This window comes from Argiope bruennichi, chromosome 10 (assembly GCF_947563725.1).
Source record: "Argiope bruennichi chromosome 10, qqArgBrue1.1, whole genome shotgun sequence".
NCBI classification, from domain to species: Eukaryota; Metazoa; Arthropoda; class Arachnida; order Araneae; family Araneidae; genus Argiope; species Argiope bruennichi.
Window position 1 is genome coordinate 116,612,239 of NC_079160.1, and position 20,099 is coordinate 116,632,337.

Here is a 20,099-nt window from a genome sequence, read left to right on the forward strand (position 1 = left end):
TGAATCTGTATTCCTTATTTTATAACATAATAAAAAGGGAAATATATAATTAACATAAGAGAAAATAAATTATACATAAACAACTTTAAAAAAATCATGGAAATGTTTTTAAAATTGCTAAAAAAGTTATTATAAAATTTCAATTAAAATGTTTAAAATCTAGATTATATTTATTTAATGGATTTTTAACTTCTTTATATTATAAAAATGAATAAAATAAAAAGAATTGCTTATAGATACTTTCTTTCGTCTTAACTTTTTAATTAAATCTGAATTACCTAATTTCCTTTCCTTGTCAGAAAAGAATATTAACCATCCTTTTCTGCAATTTCATTATTTTCATAATAAAAATAAGCAATACATTGTTTAATTAGAATTGCTTTCAAAAATAAAACATTCGATTCGAATTATCTGTTGATTAATCGAATCAACAACTTTCTTCCAAAAATAATAATTTCTTTTCAGAAAAAATGAACTATAATTCACTGAGGAAACTCAACGAATAGTCTTGTTAGAGCGTTTTAAGAAAATTAGGAAGCAAAAAGCAAAATGGCTGATAATCATGTAGCAAAATAAACTTTTTATATGGTTTGTTAAAGCTGGCTGCATTTCTACGTAAAAAATTCGTTTTGAATTACCAGAACATTTATCAAATTAATTATTGTTTTCTAAGAATAATTTTTTTTCTACGGAAATAAAAACAAGCGATTTCAGACAGTTCTGTCTGAAAATTCCATTAATAAAAGTTACGAATAATAAAAATAAAATGATGAATGATTATGGTATAAAAAAAGCTAATTTGTTTCCTAATGTCCCTAAAAGCATCCGATTTAAATTAAAATCAGATATACTTCTAACAAATATATTTCTTATAAATGCAAGAATTCCTTTTGATGGAATGAAATAAAAGAGGCACGAAAAACAAAATGGCTAAAAATAGTGTGGAAAGGATATATTTAATATGATTACATAAATTTAGTATATAATCATATATTTCTTAAAAATTAACAATGAAAATAAATGATGGATTTATACAACCAATTGTTTTTCTCTTAATATAATAATTCTTTTCCTAAAAACAAAATAAATGAAATTTCCCAATAGTCTAAATTTCTGAGCATTCTCTGGGAAAAAGAAAATGGCGCAAAAAAACAAAATGGCTACCGTGGCAGCAAGCAGAGCGAATGCGTGCCATCATTGGTGGACGTTCCTCAATGACGATGACTGCAAGAAAGGACCGTGTGAGCGGGGAGTCACGTGAGACCCCTGTGGTGGTGGAACGTGGCTATGGCGACCTCTGACATCATCATGTCGATGGGCTCCCGCGTGTCGTAGAGGGTGGGGGCGTGCAGGATGATTCCGCATGTGCCGACCAGGACAGCCACCGAGAAGATCCAAAGGAAGAGCCGGTCCAGAACCATTGCCACATATTTCCAGTCCTCTTTCACCTGCTCAAGAATCCAAAACAAAGATATGATCTCACACAGGATGCGATGACAACGGGAAAACACAGGATGCAATAGCAACGGGAAAACACAGGATGCAATGGCAGCGGAAAAAACACAAGATGCAATGGTATTTGAAAAAACTGAAAGAAAATACTTGCTTTTGATTTCGTTCATGATTTAAATAATTTTTTATAGAAGGGCTATTCTAAAAGTAAAGTTACAAGAGCTAATTTTCATAAAAATTTTTGATTTCATAAAACATCTAGTGTTTATTATTTGCTGGTACATTCTCTGTTTTTCTATATATTTACCACCATTTTTCATGAATTTGTTAAATTGTGATAAAAGCCTTCGTCCCTCTTTGACGAAGCTTTATTTTTCTTATTTTTATGCGAAATCTCTTAAACATTTTAAGTGGCCAACTTAGTTATTTTACTGCATTGTTTATTTCACATTATGTGGTGTCTTCTTTAATAAATTGATCAATTTAGTTTCATATTTCAACATGTTTTTAACAATTTAATGCTTTTAAGGTTAACCTTTTTTTGTTTTATTAACTTTATGAAACGATATCCGTTTTTATTTATCTACCATTGGGCTACAATCTCTGCTCGCTCTGCTTACCAACTAATTGAGGATTAAAAATAAATATTAATATCTACTCATGGATTACGATTAAAGGCGGATTAAGCAGTATCCAAATGTCGATGGAGATATGATTTTAGTCTACTTTATTACAAATACGATGAATATACGGACTTCAAATATACGTATACTTCAAAATATACGGACAGCATTATGCTAACTAAGATAGATATCTGACCGAAACATATTTCATCCATATATTTCGCAAATAAAATGAAATAAGATTTTTGAAGCTAGTAACTGCATTTCATAAGTGGTCTGAATTATGAGATATGACAACAATCAAAGCTGTTTCGTATTTATTGAATATAAAAAGTTTTCAATGAAAACATTATTTAATAAAAATATTAGACTTCCAGTGAACAATGTTTTAACAAATAACTTCTATTTATCTTCTTTTTACTAAGTCATAAATTATTAATGAATTCATACTTCAGAAATAAGGGACCAGTTACTCGTTGATTTGTTTCATTGTCCCGGGAAATAGTTACAAAGAAAGTTATGAACTCAGTAAAGACGGTTTTTCTTTTTGTTAAGACTATAAAGTTGGCTTAGAAGAATAAAACGAATGTATATCATCTACTATTGCCCTTTTTTAAAGCGTATGTTAATGCTTTGTGTTAAAAGTAGAAAGAAAAATTCGTTGAATTTTTGAACTTTTTGTAATGTTTCGCTTATTCGTGTAAGACATACAATTCCTAGAATGTCAAATGTTGCCCAATTTTCTTTTTCACATAATAAAATAAACATGTATCGACATGAAAAGCATTTATTACGTTTCCCTAATTTTTGAAATATTATAATTGATGATTTGAACGTAAGTTCTGTAGACTTATCAAGAAGATCTTGTAAACTATTTTTACTAAAATGCTGAAGTGGACAGGGAATATATTAAACAAGGCGGATAATAGAAATGAATTTTCATGACGCTTTTTTTCAATGAATATTTTAGAATGTACAAACTACAGTTTATACAGAGACAGTTAAGACGCACACAAAGAAGAACATTTATAGAATTTAAGAACACGGACAACACATCACTAACTGTATAGCAGTAACAGCGGCTTACATCTAATAGCTTCCATCTTAAATTACTTAAAGAAGAGAGATATTACATCATTCGAGTGTCACGGACTATAACTTTCTGACAATTCTCTAGAAAAATCACCAAATCTCGTTTTCAGAGATAAGGAATAATTCTTGTACTTCCAGAACATTTATTTTGGTTGCAAAGTCCCTAAATGATTACCAAGTTCAGTGATCATTGGTTTTCAATTCATTGAAAATCTCTGTAAATTTGTAAGCATAAGACTAAGATGGCTGAAAAATGATATTTCAGATTTGTATCCAAGATCTTAAGAGATTGCAAGATTAAAGAAGGGTGAAATAACTATATACGTTCTATAGATGTTTTTTTTTCCTTTTTCCCATTTAAAAAATAACTGAAACACTCACCAGAACTACCTATTTTCATCCAAATAAAGCATTGGAATAGCTTCCTTCCGACTTTCTTGAGTACATTTCTAGGTCACACTGAAAAGCCAAAATATTAAACCATCGCCATATTTTTTTCACTGAATTAGTTCATCCGGATAATTTAGAGGACACTTAATTAAGTAGGAATGGTATTTAATATCTGCTAGAGAAGGTAGGGAATCATTAATGCACTTACATTTTGCGAGTCATGGAAAAGAGAGTCGATTTAAGCGAATTTAATAAAGGAAAAATTGCAAATGACCAAAGAATCGGAAAGAATATCTCCGAAACTGCAAGACAGATTAGTTTACCACGATTTGCCGTTCTTAGTATTTATTACAAGTGAATACATGACGGTGAAGTTAGTAACAGACGATAAGATGTTGGACGACCATGTGTCATGATAGAAAAAGGACGTCAGAGAATGCCCCGCTTGGTAAAGCAAAATGGGCTCCAGATAGTTATTCATCTGACAGCCTAATACAATGCAGTTCCAAGTGCAAGTGTTTCGGATCCAACAGCTCAGTTGACACTGTTGGATGTGGAACTGCGCAGCCGACGTCCAATTCTTGTGCCTCTGTTGACCAAGGTCCATTGTCAACTACGATTTTTCTTTCATCGCGTCGATGGGAACTCCGTCTTCCAGATGTCCCCTCATATAAAGTATGTCATTCACAGGTTGCTAGTGGTGGTATTATGGTTTGGAAAAAGTTCTAATGGGAGGTTCTGGGACCCTCAGATGTTGACCAAGGTATATTGTCAACTACGATTATAGTGGACATCCTAACTGGACCATGGATAATTGAAAGAGAACCTGGTATGATGAATCTCGATTTTTCTTTCATCGCGTCGATGGGAACTCCGTCTTCCAGATGTCCCCTCATATAAAGTATGTCATTCACAGGTTGCTAGTGGTGGTATTATGGTTTGGAAAAAGTTCTAATGGGAGGTTCTGGGACCCTCAGATGTTGACCAAGGTATATTGTCAACTACGATTATAGTGGACATCCTAACTGGACCATGGATAATTGAAAGAGAACCTGGTATGATGAATCTCGATTTTTCTTTCATCGCGTCGATGGGAACTCCGTCTTCCAGATGTCCCCTCATATAAAGTATGTCATTCACAGGTTGCTAGTGGTGGTATTATGGTTTGGAAAAAGTTCTAATGGGAGGTTCTGGGACCCTCAGATGTTGACCAAGGTATATTGTCAACTACGATTATAGTGGACATCCTAACTGGACCATGGATAATTGAAAGAGAACCTGGTATGATGAATCTCGATTTTTCTTTCATCGCGTCGATGGGAACTCCGTCTTCCAGATGTCCCCTCATATAAAGTATGTCATTCACAGGTTGCTAGTGGTGGTATTATGGTTTGGAAAAAGTTCTAATGGGAGGTTCTGGGACCCTCAGATGTTGACCAAGGTATATTGTCAACTACGATTATAGTGGACATCCTAACTGGACCATGGATAATTGAAAGAGAACCTGGTATGATGAATCTCGATTTTTCTTTCATCGCGTCGATGGGAACTCCGTCTTCCAGATGTCCCCTCATATAAAGTATGTCATTCACAGGTTGCTAGTGGTGGTATTATGGTTTGGAAAAAGTTCTAATGGGAGGTTCTGGGACCCTCAGATGTTGACCAAGGTATATTGTCAACTACGATTATAGTGGACATCCTAACTGGACCATGGATAATTGAAAGAGAACCTGGTATGATGAATCTCGATTTTTCTTTCATCGCGTCGATGGGAACTCCGTCTTCCAGATGTCCCCTCATATAAAGTATGTCATTCACAGGTTGCTAGTGGTGGTATTATGGTTTGGAAAAAGTTCTAATGGGAGGTTCTGGGACCCTCAGATGTTGACCAAGGTATATTGTCAACTACGATTATAGTGGACATCCTAACTGGACCATGGATAATTGAAAGAGAACCTGGTATGATGAATCTCGATTTTTCTTTCATCGCGTCGATGGGAACTCCGTCTTCCAGATGTCCCCTCATATAAAGTATGTCATTCACAGGTTGCTAGTGGTGGTATTATGGTTTGGAAAAAGTTCTAATGGGAGGTTCTGGGACCCTCAGATGTTGACCAAGGTATATTGTCAACTACGATTATAGTGGACATCCTAACTGGACCATGGATAATTGAAAGAGAACCTGGTATGATGAATCTCGATTTTTCTTTCATCGCGTCGATGGGAACTCCGTCTTCCAGATGTCCCCTCATATAAAGTATGTCATTCACAGGTTGCTAGTGGTGGTATTATGGTTTGGAAAAAGTTCTAATGGGAGGTTCTGGGACCCTCAGATGTTGACCAAGGTATATTGTCAACTACGATTATAGTGGACATCCTAACTGGACCATGGATAATTGAAAGAGAACCTGGTATGATGAATCTCGATTTTTCTTTCATCGCGTCGATGGGAACTCCGTCTTCCAGATGTCCCCTCATATAAAGTATGTCATTCACAGGTTGCCAGTGGTGGTATTATGGTTTGGAAAAAGTTCTAATGGGAGGTTCTGGGACCCTCAGATGTTGACCAAGGTATATTGTCAACTACGATTATAGTGGACATCCTAACTGGACCATGGATAATTGAAAGAGAACCTGGTATGATGAATCTCGATTTTTCTTTCATCGCGTCGATGGGAACTCCGTCTTCCAGATGTCCCCTCATATAAAGTATGTCATTCACAGGTTGCTAGTGGTGGTATTATGGTTTGGAAAAAGTTCTAATGGGAGGTTCTGGGACCCTCAGATGTTGACCAAGGTATATTGTCAACTACGATTATAGTGGACATCCTAACTGGACCATGGATAATTGAAAGAGAACCTGGTATGATGAATCTCGATTTTTCTTTCATCGCGTCGATGGGAACTCCGTCTTCCAGATGTCCCCTCATATAAAGTATGTCATTCACAGGTTGCTAGTGGTGGTATTATGGTTTGGAAAAAGTTCTAATGGGAGGTTCTGGGACCCTCAGATGTTGACCAAGGTATATTGTCAACTACGATTATAGTGGACATCCTAACTTGACCATGGATAATTGAAAGAGAACCTGGTATGATGAATCTCGATTTTTCTTTCATCGCGTCGATGGGAACTCCGTCTTCCAGATGTCCCCTCATATAAAGTATGTCATTCACAGGTTGCTAGTGGTGGTATTATGGTTTGGAAAAAGTTCTAATGGGAGGTTCTGGGACCCTCAGATGTTGACCAAGGTATATTGTCAACTACGATTATAGTGGACATCCTAACTGGACCATGGGTAATTGAAAGAGAACCTGGTATGATGAATCTCGATTTTTCTTTCATCGCGTCGATGGGAACTCCGTCTTCCAGATGTCCCCTCATATAAAGTATGTCATTCACAGGTTGCTAGTGGTGGTATTATGGTTTGGAAAAAGTTCTAATGGGAGGTTCTGGGACCCTCAGATGTTGACCAAGGTATATTGTCAACTACGATTATAGTGGACATCCTAACTGGACCATGGATAATTGAAAGAGAACCTGGTATGATGAATCTCGATTTTTCTTTCATCGCGTCGATGGGAACTCCGTCTTCCAGATGTCCCCTCATATAAAGTATGTCATTCACAGGTTGCCAGTGGTGGTATTATGGTTTGGAAAAAGTTCTAATGGGAGGTTCTGGGACCCTCAGATGTTGACCAAGGTATATTGTCAACTACGATTATAGTGGACATCCTAACTGGACCATGGATAATTGAAAGAGAACCTGGTATGATGAATCTCGATTTTTCTTTCATCGCGTCGATGGGAACTCCGTCTTCCAGATGTCCCCTCATATAAAGTATGTCATTCACAGGTTGCTAGTGGTGGTATTATGGTTTGGAAAAAGTTCTAATGGGAGGTTCTGGGACCCTCAGATGTTGACCAAGGTATATTGTCAACTACGATTATAGTGGACATCCTAACTGGACCATGGATAATTGAAAGAGAACCTGGTATGATGAATCTCGATTTTTCTTTCATCGCGTCGATGGGAACTCCGTCTTCCAGATGTCCCCTCATATAAAGTATGTCATTCACAGGTTGCTAGTGGTGGTATTATGGTTTGGAAAAAGTTCTAATGGGAGGTTCTGGGACCCTCAGATGTTGACCAAGGTATATTGTCAACTACGATTATAGTGGACATCCTAACTGGACCATGGATAATTGAAAGAGAACCTGGTATGATGAATCTCGATTTTTCTTTCATCGCGTCGATGGGAACTCCGTCTTCCAGATGTCCCCTCATATAAAGTATGTCATTCACAGGTTGCTAGTGGTGGTATTATGGTTTGGAAAAAGTTCTAATGGGAGGTTCTGGGACCCTCAGATGTTGACCAAGGTATATTGTCAACTACGATTATAGTGGACATCCTAACTGGACCATGGATAATTGAAAGAGAACCTGGTATGATGAATCTCGATTTTTCTTTCATCGCGTCGATGGGAACTCCGTCTTCCAGATGTCCCCTCATATAAAGTATGTCATTCACAGGTTGCTAGTGGTGGTATTATGGTTTGGAAAAAGTTCTAATGGGAGGTTCTGGGACCCTCAGATGTTGACCAAGGTATATTGTCAACTACGATTATAGTGGACATCCTAACTGGACCATGGATAATTGAAAGAGAACCTGGTATGATGAATCTCGATTTTTCTTTCATCGCGTCGATGGGAACTCCGTCTTCCAGATGTCCCCTCATATAAAGTATGTCATTCACAGGTTGCTAGTGGTGGTATTATGGTTTGGAAAAAGTTCTAATGGGAGGTTCTGGGACCCTCAGATGTTGACCAAGGTATATTGTCAACTACGATTATAGTGGACATCCTAACTGGACCATGGATAATTGAAAGAGAACCTGGTATGATGAATCTCGATTTTTCTTTCATCGCGTCGATGGGAACTCCGTCTTCCAGATGTCCCCTCATATAAAGTATGTCATTCACAGGTTGCTAGTGGTGGTATTATGGTTTGGAAAAAGTTCTAATGGGAGGTTCTGGGACCCTCAGATGTTGACCAAGGTATATTGTCAACTACGATTATAGTGGACATCCTAACTGGACCATGGATAATTGAAAGAGAACCTGGTATGATGAATCTCGATTTTTCTTTCATCGCGTCGATGGGAACTCCGTCTTCCAGATGTCCCCTCATATAAAGTATGTCATTCACAGGTTGCTAGTGGTGGTATTATGGTTTGGAAAAAGTTCTAATGGGAGGTTCTGGGACCCTCAGATGTTGACCAAGGTATATTGTCAACTACGATTATAGTGGACATCCTAACTGGACCATGGATAATTGAAAGAGAACCTGGTATGATGAATCTCGATTTTTCTTTCATCGCGTCGATGGGAACTCCGTCTTCCAGATGTCCCCTCATATAAAGTATGTCATTCACAGGTTGCTAGTGGTGGTATTATGGTTTGGAAAAAGTTCTAATGGGAGGTTCTGGGACCCTCAGATGTTGACCAAGGTATATTGTCAACTACGATTATAGTGGACATCCTAACTGGACCATGGATAATTGAAAGAGAACCTGGTATGATGAATCACGATTTTTCTTTCATCGCGTCGATGGGAACTCCGTCTTCCAGATGTCCCCTCATATAAAGTATGTCATTCACAGGTTGCTAGTGGTGGTATTATGGTTTGGAAAAAGTTCTAATGGGAGGTTCTGGGACCCTCAGATGTTGACCAAGGTATATTGTCAACTACGATTATAGTGGACATCCTAACTGGACCATGGATAATTGAAAGAGAACCTGGTATGATGAATCTCGATTTTTCTTTCATCGCGTCGATGGGAACTCCGTCTTCCAGATGTCCCCTCATATAAAGTATGTCATTCACAGGTTGCTAGTGGTGGTATTATGGTTTGGAAAAAGTTCTAATGGGAGGTTCTGGGACCCTCAGATGTTGACCAAGGTATATTGTCAACTACGATTATAGTGGACATCCTAACTGGACCATGGATAATTGAAAGAGAACCTGGTATGATGAATCTCGATTTTTCTTTCATCGCGTCGATGGGAACTCCGTCTTCCAGATGTCCCCTCATATAAAGTATGTCATTCACAGGTTGCTAGTGGTGGTATTATGGTTTGGAAAAAGTTCTAATGGGAGGTTCTGGGACCCTCAGATGTTGACCAAGGTATATTGTCAACTACGATTATAGTGGACATCCTAACTGGACCATGGATAATTGAAAGAGAACCTGGTATGATGAATCTCGATTTTTCTTTCATCGCGTCGATGGGAACTCCGTCTTCCAGATGTCCCCTCATATAAAGTATGTCATTCACAGGTTGCTAGTGGTGGTATTATGGTTTGGAAAAAGTTCTAATGGGAGGTTCTGGGACCCTCAGATGTTGACCAAGGTATATTGTCAACTACGATTATAGTGGACATCCTAACTGGACCATGGATAATTGAAAGAGAACCTGGTATGATGAATCTCGATTTTTCTTTCATCGCGTCGATGGGAACTCCGTCTTCCAGATGTCCCCTCATATAAAGTATGTCATTCACAGGTTGCTAGTGGTGGTATTATGGTTTGGAAAAAGTTCTAATGGGAGGTTCTGGGACCCTCAGATGTTGACCAAGGTATATTGTCAACTACGATTATAGTGGACATCCTAACTGGACCATGGATAATTGAAAGAGAACCTGGTATGATGAATCTCGATTTTTCTTTCATCGCGTCGATGGGAACTCCGACTTCCAGATGTCTCCTCATATAAAGTATGTCATTCACAGGTTGCTAGTGGTGGTATTATGGTTTGGAAAAAGTTCTAATGGGAGGTTCTGGGACCCTCAGATGTGGTAAAACAGACCATAAAAACTGCGAACCATCTGAATCTAATTGCTGATCCGTTGCACCCTTGCATGGCATCTGTCTTCCCATCTAGAAATAGAATCTTTCATCAGGACGACGTCCCATGGCATAAGCCTCGAATTGTGTGGGAGAGGTTCGAGGAGCATAATAATGAATCCCAATTAATGTCCTGGCCAATTGACTAGTAGGTTCTTAATTCGATGGAGTACATTTGGGTTTTCATGAAAAGGCTGCAGAGAAATCAAGCACCACCATGTTGGAATATCTCGACTTTGCGTGACAGCTGCTAAGATATTTGGCATAACCTGTTTCCATGCATCTATCAAAAACTTTTAGCATTCATGCCAAGGCCAGTTGTAGCTGGTTTTCTGTTCAGAGCTCATGGAACGTGTTATTTATTAGATGTTCATAATGAATTTACTTCAATGTATGATAGCCATAGTTTGTGGCAGAAAATAATTTCATGTTGGCGATATGCACTTTATAGTTTCCGACCCACATAAGTATTCAACATTATATTTTCCATTGTTTTGGCCAAAAATTGACGTATAAATGTTAAGACCAATATTGAACTTCATCTACTTTCTACAACTTTTTTTTTATTCAGACTTATCATTTCAAAATAATAAGAATAGAGACACAAACATCCGGTTTTGTAGAAAATAAATTTGGCTTAAAATTTGTTATACAACTTCAACTCTCGCGCAATTATTATGTTTTAAATTTTTCTGATTCTTTTTTGAATAATTATGTTCCTTGTATATATACCTTGTAGTGGAAAAGAATTAAATGATAAGATTACGAATATATATAAATAAAAAAAAATAAAGAGTTGCTTAATTTCAGTGGATGTAAGATAACACTTATAGATCAAAATCTGGAGATCGTATTCCTTAATGATTGGAATATTTCATTATTACAATAACAATAATGATAATGGAAATGGGTTTTCGGTCAAAGGTAAGAGCGAGACCGATGAGAATTTGGAAATTGATAATTAGCACATATCATTATTACAATGATAATAATAATAGTAGTAGAAATGCTTTGTTGGCCTGTGGCAGGTCTGAAGCCTAGAAACGATGAAAATTTAGAGACTGATAATTAGAGTACTTCATTATTTCATTAATAATATCTCGGTGTCTGGCAGGTCTGAAATATAGAGCATGATGATAACCTAGAGGCTGATAATTTAAATACTTGATAAAGAGGATAATTCATTATTACTATGAATTATTCTGATTATTTGTTGCATAGACACTAATGAGAATTTGGTGATTGATAGAATACTTGATAATAAGAATATTTCAGTATTACAATAATAATAATAATATAAATCATTTATATGTCTCAGGCAGATCTGAAACATAGAGTTGATGAGAATTGAAATTGATAATTAGAATCCCTGATAATCAGAATACTCATCAGAATGATAATAATAATTGAAATGGTTTATTGGTCTCAGGCAGGTCTGAAACATAGAGACTATAGAGAATCCGAAGTTTTATAATTGGAATACTTCAAAATACTTCATACTTAATCAAATTTCTTAATACTTAAAAAAATACTTAATCAAAATACTTCATTATTTCAACAATAATAATATTAGATATGATTTATCGGTGCCTGGATGGTATGACTGATGAGCAACTGGAGGTTGATAATTATAATACGTCATTATTGCAATGGTTATAATAATATAAATTGCTTTTCAATCTTAGATATATTTAAAACCTAGAGAGTGAATAAAATCTCAAGATAAAACATTTTGACAATTAAAATACATTTTCTTTGTATACTAACAGGAAAGTTAAAGACAAAACCAATAACATTAAACTTATTTTAAATTGATCGACATCATTTCCAACAGATAAACAGAAACATAAGTTCTTGTCTAAATACAACCAACGTTAAATACCTAAATGGACAATTATGTCGGTAATAAATTCTCGATATGCTTCATTATGAACATAATGGCGGGAACCACACTTAATGAGCTTTCCTTATGAAAACAGTTTCCTATGTCGAAATATTCTTCGCAGGTTTAAACCAAGTTGCTCCATCTAGAAAGTACCCAATTTTGTTTAAGAAACCCACTGAACACCGAGCATAAGGCAAAGAATTTTAATAAACTCCCTATACGCTCATAAACTGCTTCTTTACGATGTCCCCATTCTTTTGTGAACAGCATATAAACTCCGCTTGTAAATGATTTTACTAAAATGTAATTATTTCTTGGCATAAATCCTTAAAGCTCCAATTTACCACAAATAAACCAGCCCCTTGTTTGTCTAAGCATAATCCGCATTTTGATTCTTTTCATTTCATAAAGGTATTCTGAGAATGCAAAAAAGAAGAAAAAAAAGCTTCTGTCGTTGGTTCTGTAATTTTCACATCAGTCACGCATTATTTAATAATAATAGAGGGAAAAAAACGTATCTTAGGGAAAGACTTAATGGAATTACTCTCTTACAAGACGACTTTTGGGGGTGCTACCGTTTCCGCTTCGAGGCGATTTAATTTTCTAAGATGCCAGTCGCTTCTAATAATACCTCTTTTTCATTCCCTTTCTGCTTTTTTATTAAATTAAGACGTCGGTGCCTTGTTTCTTTTGTCTGTTCTATCAGAAGAGCTTTCGAACAAAAGAGCGGTGACAAACGAAAGGAAAGGACGACAAATACTGGCGATAAAATTCTTAGGATGTCGTTTGGCAAACATTCTATACAATTCTTCTTCCGGCAAATCCATTGTGAAATGACATGGAATTTGCTCTGTTAAAGATTCAATTATTCTGTCATTAAAATATTCTGTTTAATTTATTTTTTTAAAGTAAATTGGAGTAATTTAGCAGTAAAGATAAATGTTTAGACACGAGAAAGTGAAATTCACTGAAGGAAATGGATATATTAAGTGAATTAAGTGATTGCACATGCAAATGAGTAACTGGCTAGTGAATGAAATAATTTAGTAAGTATTAATAAACCAGTATTCCAAAATAGTAGAAATATTATATAAAGGAATAAAGCATTTAGTATCCTTTTTACAAGCGTTAATTAAGCATTTTGTCACACTTCATTCTGTTAATGCTGCATATGACTGTCTGATGACAGATAATTATTCAAATTTGTAAGATTACTTGCAATTTTAAGATGTATATTTTTAAAAAATTACCATAAATAAAAGGTAATGAGAATGCCAACTTACACCTTCATGAATAAGATGAAAGAAAATGTCATTTCTCAACTCCTGTAAAATATTGTGATGATTGTTGGCGACGTATAAGAAAATTACGAACCACTTTTTTTTCTCTATTGAAAATCTCCCTTTACAAACATTAGTATTATGTATAATAGTGACAATGAGCGATATCATTAAAAATCCAACACAACTATTATTTTTTCCTCTTTGATAATAAGAACGTAACCTAGTGAGTTAATCATATATTAGTTAATATGTTTTAATGTGTCTTCTAAATTTGGAGCAATATACCTCAAAGAATTCTTAAAATATTCCAATATTCTTTAAAAATTATATACAAAAATTAGGAAATATAATTTAAAAATATGTTGTTGTTATTTCTAATGGCACTTGTCATAGACAAGCCCACTGACTTTAGAAGGCAGTGATTTTAAGCCAAGAGTGCGTTTTCTGTTTTTCAGTAGCGCCATCTGGGGCCATGAGTATGACTTGGCTACATACACGTCACAACTCTTTTTACGGGGCGGACTTCATTCGTGGGGATCGGCGGGGATCGAGCTCACAACATATATATATATATATATATATATATATATATATATATATATATATATATATATATATATATATATATATATATATATATATATATATATATATATATATATATATATATATATATATGTATGTATGTATCATTGGATTTTATTCATTTGTTAAATTTAAAGAAACCATACAATGAAATTGTATTAAAATGTTTTTTTAAACTTTATATTACATTTTTAGGGTATTTGTAACACATTTTATAAATTTTTGGTCCAATTTAAAAGGCCGATACCTGCGATTTTATTAATTCTCAAGAGATGAGTATGAGGCTAGACATTTAAAGCATGACATACTGACTACTATTATCAACAAGATAAACTTATTATTAGTGACAAAAGTATCTTGCAACTTTGCTTCTGAACCATCTAGTGATATCTTAAAATTTTGGTAAAAAAAATCTTTTAAAAAATTTAATGACTACTACTGACAAATTAATTTTTTAAAAACATTTTTTGATCAGGCCTAGCTATTATTGACTTAAATATAAATTTTGAATTCACATTTATGATAGTATACTGGGATTTAAAAAACACACTCAAATTTATAAAATATATATATATAAAAAAAGCAAGAAAAGAAAAGAATAAATTTTCCTAAATACTTGAAGAAAAGATTTAAAAAGTTCAAGCTGACGTTTTAACGAATAACGTCATGTGATGTAATTTGTTGAAATTAGGGCACCAAATCACCACCAGCCTATTAAGTGAAAAACACCCAGTTGAAAATTTTAGAGAAAGATGTGGCATTTATCAAAGATAAGTGCACTTTTAAAGCTTACGAGATGGCGTTTTGAATCTTACATTAATTAAGTAAACATATAAAAAAATAGGCATAAAGCTTCCAGGAATATTATTAACGGAGTTAAAATACGTGCATTTCGTGAAATGAGGCTTATTCTGTTTTTGGACGGAAAGGATATTTCCGAGAATATGAGATTTTTTTCTTCAAGGGTTTGAAATGAGGTTTAGCTGGCAGCAAGCCCATAGCTTTGTTAGAACAGAAAGCAAGTTAATATCTAAGAGATCCCTTGTTAACGAGCAAAGTAGTTTTAGAAAGTGGCCGATTTCGAAACTTTTAATAACATGTTTCTAAAACCTCATGGTTGAAGATGCTGATGACTATTCATGATAAGTCACTCTATATTTGTTTATAATGTGGATAAAGTTTATTCGGCCAATCGACAATTATATTATAAGCAGTTTCAGGGGCATTTGACTGAAATAACACCACAAAAAAAGATTAAGGCAAAAAGAAGAGTCAGTTCATTTCATAAAAAATATTAATTTATATGAAAAAATGACAGCGAAATTTGCAAAAATTTCTAGTCACATTTCAGCGTTTCCTTTCCCGCGTTTCTGAGTTAATCAATTAGTTATTTGAAATACTTTCTATTATTTTAGAGTTTTGTATTCTTACCCTGTAGGTTTTATTTGTCATGCTTTCATCGACAAAACGTAAAGTAATAAATTTTTTCGAAACTCTTCTGTAAAAAAAAAATTGGAGCAAAAATGTAATATTATGTTTTATTTGAAGAACTCGCATCATTTCTATCAAATTTAAATAATCAAAATCAAATCAAATGAATAATTAAAATAAATCAAATGAATCTCTGGTTTTCATATGAGATTCATGTTACTGCTTTGTGCATTCTGATTACTGCTTGTTGATCTTCAGTTTTGGGTGTGAAATTTTTATTGGTTACATCTCAGTGAAGTTTTATACATGATTAGAGAGAAATGGCCTTATCAAAACTTGATGCTGCAAGGCAATAAGCTCCGATGAGTAATCTTGAAATCTTAATATGTTTCCCAGTGAGGTCCATGCTTTAGGGCAAAGCGTTTGAAATCAATTCTAACAATAGGAAACTAAAATTATAAGAATACCTGTTAAAAGGTGCTAGCGTATATCCTCCCAAGCTCATGATTTATCTTTTCGTTTCAATTCGAAGCAGAAGAAAGAATGCTGTGTCTCAAGATAATAGTTACCTTTTTCAGCAACAGAAAGAAGAATATCTTCCACTAAAGGGGGAGAAGATATCTTCATAATGGATCTAATTACGCACGATTACCATTTATAGGATTTTTTTTTTTTTTTACTGTCACCGGACGATAGAGATATGCCACATATACTGGCATAGGTGTATATTGGAGAGGTTTGCCTTTAAACAAAAATGTAAAAAGTCAGTACCCGTTATGGAAGAATCATATTTTTCTTAAGAAAACTGCTGTTTTTGTATTGAGATCTAGTAAGAACAGAAGACCAAGAATATCAAGTCTCTCTTTAGGAAAAATGACCCTTTTAGGGGAAGTGAAATCATTCTTAGAATTGAAGTATCACTAAGCGGCCCTGTGACTATTATTGTCTTTGTATTAGCTTAAGATTTAAAAAATAACGTTTAATTGATATTATTTCCAATTCCATGCAATTTTTTTCTCTTAATTTTGATAATATTCTTTAATTCATTTCGATACACAGTTTATAACAATGTTTCTAAAGGTTATGGCAGAATTTAAACTCATCCATCAAAATATTCATTTGTGTGCTATTAAATTCTTAGTAGGATTTCCACTCCGTTTTTATTTGGTAATATATACACTTTTTAATTTGCAATGGATTAATTCTGTTGAATTCATGCTTTTCTGTCATACCAAATAGCAAGGAGAATTTAAAAAAAAAACATTCCATATTAATCGCTGAACAGTTTACTTAGTCAATGACCTAGGTGAACAAACTGGTCACCAAAGCGGCTAGTATATAGTAGGTATAATTTTATGTCTGGAATTATACCAAACTTTTTTTAATATATATTATTAATATGTGTTTAAGAAAAGATTGCTCCTTTCAGAAGTTCTATGTTCATGAACGAAATAAATATTTTAAAATGCCCATACTGAATAATTGGCATTCTTTCTTCAATGTCACCCTGAAGCTTCTGGACTAGATTGACATTTACTTGCTTCAATTTGAGGAAGCAAACTTCTTAAATTTTTTTTTTAATTAATCCCTTACGTTTTGTGTCTTATGCCTTTATGAATATTACTGTCGCGTTTTCTTAGGGGTACCTAACAAAGTAAGGTCCTGATCTTCGTCAATAAGAATTCCGTAGTGATATCCAGGAGGAGTTGTAATCCTTAAACGTTTTCGCATATTCTCTGTTAAGTGCTCTACTTTTCCCTTTCCTCATAAGATTTAAACTTTGAATAAGGCAACAAATGTCGTGCATGACATTTTCGAAAATACCGTTCTTTAGCATGAATATAATATTTTTATTGTACCTAACATGGGATCAACTGACAATGAATCCCTGGAATGCGATTAATATACAAGTACCAAGAAACTGACTATGTTTCTTGGATGTCTCTCTTCCTACCGATTGAAATCAAAATTTGACATAGAAATACAACTGTAATCACAAGATTACACAATACAACAATCACATATTCGAAGTTTCATTCGTCTAGCTGAAAGCACTTCTGAATTATTATGTTTACCTACAGACAAATAGACATAGTTCTAAAAATATGTCTTTCAAGCTCAAAATAGACTTAAAACATGAAGATTCGTCAAAATTTGAGTAAGAATTTTTCGACAATTACAACACTTTCTCCTTGTAAAATTTGTATAACAGAAAATATAAAGGGAAACGTTATCTTCAAAATAGTTGCTTTGCTCGGGTATCAAAAATGCCAGGTTCAAGCAATGTTCAGCTCGTAATAATTAGAAATGGGCTCTTTCAATTGTATGTTGAACTTTTTTTAAAAAGATTTTTCACCTAGGCATAGTTTATATATTATTAAAACGGTATATTGTCCGGTAATATACTACTTTATACTATAATATAAAGAATATTTTAAAACTATAATTATACATATTATAGAATAAATATATTTACTGTATAGTATTTTTATACAATGCATGTATTTCTACTATAATATAAATATATCCATTGTTAATTTATCACTATTGATTTTAATCAAATTTGTGTTCAGTGTGTTAGGCGCCATCTGGGGGGGGGATTAGTGAATAAACGATTAGAAGAATATATAATATTTGTATTGGAGAATTAGGAAATTTTTTGAGACAAAAAATAATGGAAAAAGTACTAGTTTCATAATTATTCACATATAATATTTGTATTGGAGAATTAGGAAATTTTTTGAGACAAAAAATAATGGAAAAAGTACTAGTTTCATAATTATTCACATCCTTTTGGCAACGGAAACCTCTACTAGATCCTTCTTCCGAAAACCAGCGGCTTCATAATCCAATTCCAAACAAGAAAGAAGGGTGAATCCACAATCGGTTTTCGTTCACAAAGCGGATATAAATTTCAATGAAAAATAAACTTTTAAACTTCAGGTGCTCCGAGGAAGAAAAAAAATTGCAGGATAAAAGGGCAAATTCCTCTTCGCCAAAGAAATAACAGTGCATTAGACCTGGAGAGCGAAGAGGCCAAAAGAGTAGAAGATAATTCCACCCTCTTCGAACCGAACTGACGTTTAGTAAATTTCCGATACTTCAAGAGAAAAGTTCTTTCCCATCCCTCCAATCGATCTTAATTCAATGTTCCGGTGTGGGGGTGGACGAGTGGTTACTTAATACAAGCTGAGGGCTTCAATTCAACCACTGCTCTGCCTTCATCTGATAAATGTGCCTGTCACGCATCTTGAATAATAAATTTTCAAATATTTGAGCAGTGTATAAAACATCCAGCCGGAGTATATTTTGTTTGACTGCTTTAATATTCATAGCCGAGGAAGAAGCTTTAAAAGCAGTTTATTTGCGTTATCTGAGGGTTCCGATCATAAAACAATGGCGTGCCTATGAAAAGTCTAATGTGGTTTCGTGTGTTGGTAATTTAATTAGAGTTGTTTAGTAGAGAGGTTCACTTGGGTGCTAATTAGCTGTCACTGAAATTAATTTGATAAATGGGAGCCTGCCGATGATTAATGGCTAATTAAGTTGTGTTGCTAAAGAAAAAAAGAGAGACAGCTTAGATGTCTTAATATGCAATTAATTTCAATTGTAAATAAAGGAGTATTTTCCAGTTAGGTTATCCACGCTTTTTATATACCTCTGCTTTTTTCCTGCTTTTAAGTTTCATACTTCAAAGGAGATATTTTGTAATATCATATCATATCCACTCAGTAATATATATATATATATCCGACCCCATATCCGATGAACTGCATTTTCCAGTTCCTTCAGATTGGATGGCACTGGATCCAGCTGTCTGACGCACCGTTCGATCTCATCCCACAAATTCTCAATTGACTTGATATCTGATGCTTGCGCTGGCCAACAAAAGCAGGTAAAGTCAGCGTGATGTTCTTCAAACCATCTGAGGACAATAAAAGTTGTATAACAAGAAAAATTGCACTTAAATACCCTTTGGCATTCAGACAGTGTTCCACAATAATCAAAGAAGCCATGCAATGCCAAAAAAAAAAAAAAAAAAACATCCCCCAAACCATAATATTGTCCCCGCCAGCTTGAAGTATTATGGAAATGTTGTTCGGGGTTCACACTTTCGAGCTGTTTTCGACATATCCGAACCCTCCTATCTGCATGGTGTAATTGAAAACGCGATTCATCAGACCACATGGCCCTTTTCAAGTATCTACTGTCCAATTCTTATGCGCCTTTGCAAACTGGAGACGTCTGCTCAGTTAAAGGCTGACGGCAGAGACTTTCGAACAGGTCATCGGCTTCCATAGCCTTTACGGTGTAATGTGCGCCGCACAGTTCGCTCCTTCATTAAGATTCCCCGCTATTTGACGTACTGTCGCTCTTCTGTTGTAGTGGAAAACTCTAACAAGTCTATTTCAGCTCGAGCATTCAGTAGCCTGTTATGATCACAAGTCTGA

At 34.6% G+C, this 20,099-nt stretch overlaps 1 protein-coding gene across 2 annotated transcripts in view; it reads right to left on the reverse strand.

Annotated features, from left to right (window-relative positions):
* Positions 1-1,067: 1,067 nt before the first annotated feature.
* The window catches only part of LOC129987958 (acetylcholine receptor subunit alpha-like), a 326,242-nt gene continuing 307,210 nt past the window's right edge, over positions 1,068-20,099 (reverse strand). The window contains exon 9 of one of the 2 annotated variants that reach the window (XM_056095981.1): positions 1,068-1,448. In XM_056095981.1, coding sequence (XP_055951956.1) covers positions 1,254-1,448 — 195 coding nt within the window. In that variant the 3' untranslated portion in view covers positions 1,068-1,253. Of the gene's footprint in view, positions 1,452-20,099 lie in introns of both variants that reach the window. The other variant, XM_056095980.1, reaches the window with a different exon arrangement.